The 10,370-nt window shown below is 50.4% G+C and overlaps 1 protein-coding gene across 1 annotated transcript; it reads right to left on the reverse strand.

Moving 5' to 3' along the window:
* Positions 1-4,956: 4,956 nt before the first annotated feature.
* On the reverse strand, positions 4,957-5,830 carry LOC123182126 (uncharacterized). The gene has a single exon (XM_044594596.1). It carries the CDS (start codon positions 5,592-5,594, stop codon positions 5,154-5,156), a length of 441 nt encoding a protein of 146 aa, XP_044450531.1. The 5' UTR covers positions 5,595-5,830; the 3' UTR covers positions 4,957-5,153.
* Between the last annotated feature and the right edge of the window lie 4,540 nt (positions 5,831-10,370).

Genomic DNA, 10,370 nt, shown 5'->3' on the forward strand with positions numbered 1-10,370 from the left:
CCGCCCCCATTTCGGCCTATGGCTCAAGACTTTCAATGTCAAGCCGAAGGTGGTGCGCGGCAACCAGGCGGAATGCGGAGGCGCCATGGTGGGCAAGATGGCCAACGTCTTATGGCTCGAGGGCTCCTTTGTGGAGACCCTAAAGGGGTGGCAATCGGGGTGGTTTTACATCACCGAGCCGCGCGACCCCGAATGGATCGCGCCCCCCGAGTTTCGATCCGGACCCCCTACGCAGCTCACCTCCTGGAAGGAGACGGGCCTGTCGTGGGGTAAAAAAGGAGAGCTGACCGGACTCCAAACATGCATCCAAACCCTGGTGGACAAGAAGCTCAAACTTGTCAACGTAGTCTAGGTTATGCTCATCCGCCTGATCCTCCCGTGTCAACAACGGGCTTTCAACCTGTGGGAGTTTGACCTGGTGCAACACCAAACCCTGAGCAGGCTCTTCGACACGATGTACGAAGATGCCTGGAAGGTGCTTTTCAAGGGCGCCGAGGCCCCCGCATCCTCTATCGAGGATCGCAGATTCAGTACGCAGCGTCACGCTCATGCGGTAAGCTATTTTTTCCTTTTACAGGGTATTAGTTTTTCATAGTTTGACTCTATGCGGGATCTAAGCTCCCTTACCATTGGCAGGATTGGCAGGTGACGTCCGGACAGATCAACTGTCCGGCTCCTTTGCCCGAAGGCCCAGCAGACGCTCGTTTGGCAAAGCTGCTGGTTCCGGCACCCTATGTGGTGCTGGAGAAGAAGGCCACGGAGAAGGCCACGGGGACTCAAAAGAGTGCCCGGCGCCAGGAGGTGTCGGATCCATCATCTGATGGTTCCGAGGCGCATTCCTCCCGTGAAGACGAGGAGGAGGAAGAAGAGACCCCTCCCCCTCCAGCAGGGGAAGGGAAGAAAAGGAAGGCCGCCCCAACTGGGGAGGCCGAAGGGTCCAAGAAGGGGAAAACCCTTCCTCTGGACTACTCCACCGACGCCGACGACGGCGGAGAGGAGTGGCTGCTCAGGGCCAAGCCCCTGGCCAAATCGTAAGTATCCGGATACCAGAGTAATTCTTAGTATTCGTGTATTGCACAACTTCCCCTTATGTCGAATATGTTTGTGCATCCTACCCAAAGACCGGCTCGACGCGTCGTCGAGCAGCTCACTAGACTCGTTGGATGTGAACTCGCTTCCGACGGCTTCCTCCCCCCTCCCTACGGACGACACCGAAGTGTTGTCCCAACAGGTTCCAAGCCGGGAGGAGGTGGTCCTGGAGGCGCCGCAGGGCGACCTCCCGGACTCCAGGAGTAAAGGGGATGAAACCCCCTAGGGCTCCAAGTCCGGCTCTAGGCCGGACACCGCTCCGGAACCTTCAAAGGTTCCAGAGTCCAGCGGGGGACCTCCTTCCAAGAGGAGCAAGCCCACCGTGCCAGTGACCCCCGTCCAACCGGAGGCGCCGGACAATCTGTTGCAGACGCTTCAAGGCGCCTCCATCGACGAGGAGCACCACACGATTATGAGTGCGGTGGTCCAGAAGGTTCAGTCCACCAAGAGCGGACTGACTGAAGCTTGTACTAGCTTTTTAAAAGGCTTTGAGGTAAGTAAAGAATGTGTAAATAATATTACTGCATAGACAGTAGCCCCTGATGCTCTATTGGGTGTTCGGGAAGAAAAGCCGAATAGAGGATCAAATAAAATTCGCAGGAGTCTAACAAAAAGGAGTCAATATGCGTATGCAGGCTTCTCTGCTTGCGTCCGCCGGACTGACTGCGGAAGTGGACACGCTACAGCAGAACCTCGAGCGGTCCAAGCAAGAGCTCGGGCGTGCCAAGAAGCAGCTTGAGGACAATGAAGGTAAGAAATACCTTATTTAAACATATATAAAAAGGTGCAATTGCAAAAAATGACAGGATTATATTGGCTATTGTAGGGGCCACGTCTGAGGTGGTGACCCTTAAGCAAGTGCTGGTCGATGCCGAGAAGAGGGTGGCCACAGAGCACACCGAGCGGGAGAAGTATGAGGCCGAGGTTGGCAAGGTACAGCAAGAGCTCCAGGCTCTCATGGAAAAACATGAGAGTTTGGAGCTTGACTCAAAGACGCGAGCGTCGAGCTCGCGGTGGCTATTGAAAATGCCAAGTCTGCCAAGGCCAAATCCCAGAAGACCCTCCAGGAGTTGGATGAGGTGAATAAGATAGCGGGAGGTAAGGCATTCTTTATGCAAAGCAAACACATAAACGTGAGTTACTTGTTACTTACCCGAATCCGAAGATCTCCAGGAGCGTTCACAGATCTTCCCCGGAGTGTGTTCGATGCCGCCGCATTCTATCGAGCCGAGGAGGGCAGCTCGACAGAGAAGGTGTTCTGGTCTCAGTATGCTAAGGCCGGACACCCCGTGCCCCTGAGCGACCAGCTGAAGCAACTGGTCGAGCTCCACAAAACGGCCGAACAGGCCATGAAGGGCCTCATAGTTCGGCTGTGGCCTGGAGGGGCTCTGCCTGGGAACAGGCCATGAAGGGCCTCATAGTTCGCTTTGAATGCTACATACTAAACCCACAAGAAGTCCGGAGTTCAAATAATTTTAAAAAACATTGAAGTGCCCATGTAACTGATGAGTTCTCGTCCGAAACCCTGATACTCCGAAAGAGATTGTCCAGTTTGTGCACGACGTGCGTCCAGTTTTTGCCGTGACCCTCTCTACTCTTTCGCACATGCTATGCGGGTGAAATGATGATACCATGCCAAGTTTCAACATTTTCACAGTTTATTTTGTAGTGATTTTCAATTTCACAGTTATTTAGCTCTCTAAACAATTAGGTAAATGATTGAAAAACAACAAATGATGTCAGAACATGTTGGAAATTGATGACATCGCTTTGAATGCTGCATACTGAACACACAAGAAGTCCGGAGTCCAAATAAGTTATTAAAAATAAAAAAGAGGTGCAATGCTGGTTAATTTGCTTAAAGCCTTTCGGAATAGTGTAGACTGCACTGCACATAGCTCAGTGCAATCTATGCTATTCCGAAAGGCTTGAAGCTAATCAACGTGCAGGTGAGCATTGCGCCTCTTCGTCATTGTCTCTGCACTCACGGCTTATAAACCGCTTATACTGCCTCTCCCTTGGCGAGGTGGGACTAAAAATCAGCTTAATAAGAAACTCTAGTACCGGTTCATGCCATGAACCGGTACTAAAGGTCTTCGTGGGGGCCCCAGCCTGACCACAGCCGCACTAGCCTCATTAGTACCGGTTCGTGGCATGAACCGGTACTAAAGGTTGCCCACGAACCAGTACTAATGATGTCCGCCCACCTAGCCGTTGGAACCGGCACTAATGGTCACATTAGTGTCGGCTCAAATTCAAACCGGCACTAATGTGCTTCACATTTGACCCTTTTTCTACTAGTGTATAAAGGCTCTTCGGGTAGCCAAAATAGACTAGACAAAGCTGGTAGGCCAAACACGAGATCAAGAAGGGGACGTTCTGGGTGTCCGTGGCAGGAGTCCCCAAACAGGCTGTGGCGCAACGATTGAGATGTGTCTGATGGCCTTGATAGGCTTGTCCTTAATTTGTACTATTTCATTTTAGTACATGGTAAGGAGCTCTTGTAGTCATATGCCCCTAAAGATGTAGCCATAATGATGAAACTCATTAACAAATATCATCTCTCCCATATACTTTTCCGCAATGAACATTCACATACTTTTGTAACAAGACTCCTAAGATTGTCCACGTCCCAAGATTGTCACCGTTGAAGCAGGGCCTAAGTTGGAGAACAAAATCTATAGATGTTGCCGGCACCGCTTCGTCGGCAACAACTACACCAAATCCGCCGCCCCAAAGGAGTGTCGGAAAACACCCCCACATGCCCCTCAAGCTCACCGCTCCGGGTGTTGCCGTGATGAAGCTAGGAATGTGATATTTAATTCCAAACAGGCCTAACCCTGAACTACTCAGTTAACGGAGGTGAGAGGAACCCCGGAATCGCGGGTGGCCGCAAGAGGTGAGCCAGATATTTCCTACGTACCAAACATTAATTTTGCTGCTCGGGTGTTTTTTGTCACAAGCAACATTAATTTGTAGCCTCTAAATTAAAACGGATTTGCCGAACATCATGTGCCTAATTTTGTGTGTGGTGTCAGCCATTTTTTGCAAATTGCATCGCAAGGCTGAAGACGGGGACAACATGGAGCACCGGCCACGGTAACGCCAAGCTCTACGAGCGTAAGCTGGTAATAGCCGGCGGGAGTGAGTTTGAAACTTAAGGTGGGGAGGGGGTGTGTAGGAGGGTCGTTGAAATTTTTCATCGGGGCTTGGCTTAGAGGGATGGTCAGGGCGGCGACCAGCACGACAGTGGGGGAAGGTCCAGTGGAGGGCGGGCGGCAATAGCCGCCGGCCATGGGGGACAGAGGCAGGTGGTTAGGGCTGGGTAGGCCATGTGAGAAGAGGCGGGGGACCGCCGCGGGGAGGAGGAAGAAGAAGATGAACATGAGGCGACGCTGCTAACCACTGGATGTTGATCGATGGTCGATAGAAAAAGTGACCGACGTCGAAAGTTTTTTCAGGTAACTGACGTATAGGCAGTCCCGAATTAAAATGATGATACTACTCTATTTTCTATTTCTCAATGTTTTTTCGTGGTTTGGGCAGTTTCTTCGTCCACATATACCTCGAGTCATTGTCGTACTGCACGGAACCGGCTTGTACTCCACCCGAACCCATTGTAGTACCACGTACTACTACGAACCTGAAGCTGTGACCGAAGCCAACACCGTCTGACCTTTACCTTCATTTGTACGTACTAGAATCTGTAAAATTCTGAATCTTATTATGATTTTAGTTGGCTGTCAGATCTCGCTTTCAGGTTGAGTGCTTGTCGTGTGTTTCTCACCCTCCTCCTGCTTTTCCATAGAGAGCGACGTGATCAGACACCATGACAACGTAAATGTGGCCAATAATAAGCCAGATAAATAATGATTAACTAGCTCTTTTCGAGCAATGAATTGAAGTACATAGAAAAATATCATCACAGATAAAACAATATGTTGGTCGTATGTACCCCCAGCTCTCACCAATATGAGAGCTTATTTCTTCTAGAAGCTAAGCTAATTAATCTGCTAGCCTAATCACCCGATTAATTACAACTTACACCACCTAGCTAGATTAATTCAGAGGGAGAAGCAGCCCATGCCGGAGCCGGAGCGCAGCGCCAGGAACGGGAGCACGGCGTCAGGCGACGCCGCAGGCGCGGGAGCATGCGCCTTGTCGGCGGCCGCGACGCCGTTATACCTCCGGCGCGCGGACGGCCGGGGCAGGTTCTCCGGCACGACGTTCTCCAGCGAGTTGGCGTGCCACGGCGGGCACTGCCTCCGGTCGCTCCACCGCGCCGGCGCCTGCGCGCGCACCAGCGCTGCCCCGAGCGCCGCGCCGTCGTCGGCAGGTCCCCGCGCCATGGCCGCGCCGTCGACCGCGCCCATCGCGCTGACGGCCACCACGCACGCCGCCGCCGCGAAGCACGCCCGGCGTAGCGCAGGGAGATGGGCGGCCGGCTGGAGGTGAAGGGGCGGAGACGGAGGCTTGAGCTGGTGGCAGCAGCTGATCATCGGCATGGTCGCTGAGCTTCTTCGATCGAGTTGCTCCGAGATCCCACGAGTCCTTTCGGATTCTTATAGGCTCTGTCTCTCCCGGCGAGCTGTGGGGCGCTGCACTTTCTTGGCAGGGGGGAGAGGAGAGTCTGCACGTTGCAGGGGAGATCAACGGGGGCCGTTGATTTGGACGTGGACGCTGGATGTTAGCCGGCGAGGCGCGCGGGGGAGCGGACTTGTATGTGCACCGGTAACTTGGCGTGTGGAACCACCTCCTCCCCTCCCCGTCCCGGTGGCGTGCCGTGGGAGAAGGAGCAGTTCGGCACGACGTCGGGCCGGGGTGGGGCCCGGCCGCCGGTAGATATTTGGCGGTGGCGTGCGCGGTTTACGACGACCCATCGCCGGACCAGGCAAGTTGGGAACTGTTCCGTCGTGTGGACTGTGGAGTTGCACCACGAAAGTGCCTGGTTAACGGCCACGTGTGAAATGCATCGGTCCCGTGGTGTGATGACGGGTCGAGTCTGATGAGCAGGCGCCGGTCCAACTCCATAGGGAAGAACACAAAGGCGCAGAATCTGGCATTCTGAAAAAAAAGGGTGCAGAATCTGAAGTGCAGAAACGGAGAAAGGAGCAGAATCTGCACTGCAGAAGCACACGGCCGACCTCGTTGGGTTATAGATATTTGTTCAACGTTCTCTTTTCAAAACCATTTATTTATTTATTGATCGCAAATGTTAAAAATCTGATGTCAATGTTCTATTTTTTTCCCCGAAAAAGATTTTTTTTGAGACACTCTCACGAAGCTTTTATTGAACCGTCACAATGTTTACAGGGACGAAATTAAGTTCTCTAGGATGGACTAACTAAACATGGCAGCCAATTCCTAGTTGTAAAGCATGCCTCGCGAGATTGTGAGCCTCGAAATTCAAGCTCCTAAACTCATGGAAAAAATTACAAGTAGTAAAACTACTGGAGTATTCTATGATCTCATGTATTATTGCTCCATAAGCTGCTCCACTCCTCTTCTTGATATCATCAACCACTATCTTGCAATCCGACGCCACATGGATGGAGTATAAGCCCAAATCATCTGCAAGTGCCATCGCTTCTCGGATCGCCAACGCCTCCAATGTAGTAGGATCATTGACGCCCTTAACCACCAGAGCTGAAGCCCCCAGAAATAAGCCTTCTTTGTTCCTGCTTATCGCGACAGCAGAGCCTACCCTTGCCGTTGCTCTGGTTGCAGCATCTACGTTCACCTTGGCACAGTCACCCGCCGGTGGAAGCCATTGAGTAGGCCTCTGAGCTTTTGGACATATGCTTCCTTGTGCCGGTTTCTTCAAAAACTGGAGATCATTTATCTGTGCCTGGATAAACATATGGGTTGACATAGGGCTTTGGAAAATATCCTCATAGATAGCTTTCCTTCGGGCGCTCCATATGGCCCAAAGTGTAATTGCCATTCGTACAAAAAGATCATCTGTCAGCGCCTCTTTCATCTTGAATACCCACTCCTTCGCATTGTCAATATCATACTGGATCATCTGTTTGACCAAGGCCTCATCAGAAAGAGCCCAAGTGCTTCTGGCCATGGAACAATTGAGTAGAGCATGTCTCCAAGAGTCCCTTGCTCCACACAACCTGCACGCCCCCGATGTTGCCATGTTTCTGTGCTGGAGGAGGTCTGCGGTAGGAACCGAACACCGGGCTAGACGCCACAAAAACATTTTCACTTTAGATGGTATCTCCGTTCTCCACAGTCCAGTCCATGCGTTGCCCTCCTGATCAGCTCCTGAGGGTCCATCATTTTCGTCAATCCAATTCTCCCTTGTAAGCTTGGTTTGCAATATCATGTTATAGGCAGACTTGACTGTGAAAAAACCTCGTTTCTCTCCACTCCATGCCCAAAAGTCATCAATATCCCTTGTGCATAGCGGGATAGATAAAATTGCTTCAGCATCAATGGGGACAAAAACCGAACGCACCAGCTGCTCATTCCATGATGCTAATGCAGTGTTGATTAATTCTCACACATACCTCAGAGGGTTGGTGATTAGGGATGTGATGGGTCTCATCAGACCGGGCCTAGGCAGCCAGTTATGAGCCCATATTTCCGTGGTAACTCCATTCCCAATCCTCCGTATGATCCCTTGCCGGAGCATATCTCTCCCATCAATAATCGCCCTCCATATCTGTGATGGTCGGCCTCCAAGTTCGGCTTCCAGTAGTGTTGAATTTGGGAAGTATGCCGCTTTCAAAATACGTGCACTGAGAGAAGAAGGATCACACAAAATCCTCCAAGCCTGTCTAGCTAGTAGCGCTAGATTAAAAATCTCCATATCTCTAAAGCCGAGACCTCCAAGATGTTTTGGCCTTGTCATTATATCCCACGCCACCCAACTCGGTTTCCGTTTTCCGGCCTTGCTACCCCACCAAAACTGCCTGATGATTGAAGTTATATTCTCGCAAAGTCCCCTCGGAAGCCTAAAGCATGCCATAGAGTAAACCGGCAGAGCCTGTGCGACTGCTTTTATAAGTACCTCCTTCCCCGCAGCCGACAGAAGCTTCTCCATCCAACCTTGAACCTTTTCCCACACTCGGTCTCTGAGGTATCTGAATGTGCCCATCTTATTTTGTCCTACATCCGTGGGCATACCCAAATAGCGGTCACTCAGTGACTCGTTTTGCACATTCAAAATATTCTTAGTGTTGTCCCGCAGATGCTGTGGAGACCCTTTACTGAAGAAAATAGGGGATTTATCATGATTAACTCGCTGTCCAGATGCACTGCAATATAACTCCAACATGTTTGAAACTGCTACTGCCCCCTCATTACTAGACTTGAATAACAACAGGCTATCGTCAGCAAAAAGAAGATGATTTACAACCGGAGCTGCTGGTGCCACCTTGATCCCTCCAAGCACTGACAACTGAGAACTGGTTTTAAGTAGGCACGAAAGGCCCTCTGCTGCAATCAAGAAAAGATAGGGGGAGATAGGATCTCCCTGTCGGATGCCCCTGGATGGTTTAAAATTCTCAAGCTTCTCTCCATTAAATAAGACAGAGAAAGGAATGGAGCTGATCATACCCATTATAATGTTTACCCACTGTTGTGAGAAACCCAACTGAATCATTATTGCCCGAAGATAGCTCCATTCCAACCTGTCATATTCTTTCATCATATCCAACTTCAGGGCACAGTGACTATTCGTCTTTGCCTTGCTCCTCTTCATGAAGTGAAGACATTCATACGCACATATGATGTTATCAGTTATCAGCCTGCCTGGGATGAAAGCTGACTGCTCCTCAGATATAATGTCTGGCAAGATTACTTTCAGCCTGTTTGCAATAAATTTCGATGCAATCTTGTATATGACATTACATAAGCTGATAGGTCGAAATTGAGTGAGGAGAGTAGGGTTTATCACCTTAGGAATAAGCACTAGGACCGTGTCATTGACACACTCTACACTTTCCTCCCCACGAATTATTCTGAGCACTGCAGTCGTGACTTCCTCTCCACAAATGTCCCAGTGCCTCTGATAGAAGTGAGCTGGGAAGCCATCTGGTCCCGGAGCCTTGGTTGGAACCATCTGGAATAAAGATATCTTCACTTCTTCCTTGGTGTATGGGGCCAGGAGCATGTCATTCATCTGTTGTGTCACTTTCCTGGGTACATGCTGGAGAACCTCATTCATGTTACTGACTCCCTCCGTCGTGTAGAGGCTCATATAAAACTCTGTTACCATCTTTCTCAACTCGGCCGGATCGCTGACTGAGACCCCAAGCAAACTCGCTAGCGCCTTAATCATATTCTTCTTTCTTCTCATGTTCGCCTGCATGTGAAAAAATCTAGTATTTTTGTCCACTGCCGACAACCACTCAAGCCTCGACCGCTGGCGCCACATTAGCTCTTCCAGGTGGTACATCTCATCTAATTTTTCGTTGATCTTGAGTTCAACATGGGACGGGCCTGTCCTCGTCGGATCACCCCTCAACCTTTCCAGCTCCGCTGTGAGATTTTTTATTTCCTTTCGAATGATGTCGAACGTGTCTCTATTCCACTTGCTGAGATCACTTGAAATTGCCTGGAGCTTTATTCTCAAACCCTCCAGACTAACGGTCGTTTGCTCCTGCCCCCAGTATTGCGTGATCGTGTCCTTCCACTTACAATGTGTCTCCCACATGACCTCGTACTTGAAAGGTGGTTTTGCCGCCGGCTGCAATTGTTCCTCCTGTAGCATCAAAAGAATCGGCGAGTGGTCCGATGTGACAGCCGTGATATGTCTCAAGGACGCCGATGGGAACCTTGATTGCCAAGCCATTGAAGCCAGCGCTCTGTCCAGCCTTACCCTTGTGTAAGTTCCCCCTCTGACCTTTTTTTACAAAAGTCCAAAATTTTCCTTGGTAGCCTAAGTCCTCAAGCATGCAAACATCAACCGCATCTCGGAATCGCTGAATATGCGCGTTACTGTGTTCCCCAATTCCTTCTTGTTCTTATGGACGTAGGACTTCATTGAAGTCCCCAATGCAAACCCAAGGGAGCTGGCTCAAACATGCAATTCCTTTCATAGTGTCCCAGGTGTATTGGCGGTTACTGGTTTGCGCTGCACCATAGAACACAGTAGACCTCCAAGGATCTTGGCCTGGTTCAACAATCTCATAGTCAATGTGATACATCAAGTACCCAAGAATCTCAATCTTTATTGAATTGTTCCAAAAAATACCTAGGCCGCCACTACGACCCTGACTACTAACAGCAAAAGCGTTATCAAAACCAATGGAACTGGCTAAACTTTC

Source organism: Triticum aestivum, chromosome 1A, assembly GCF_018294505.1.
Source record: "Triticum aestivum cultivar Chinese Spring chromosome 1A, IWGSC CS RefSeq v2.1, whole genome shotgun sequence".
NCBI classification, from domain to species: Eukaryota; Viridiplantae; Streptophyta; class Magnoliopsida; order Poales; family Poaceae; genus Triticum; species Triticum aestivum.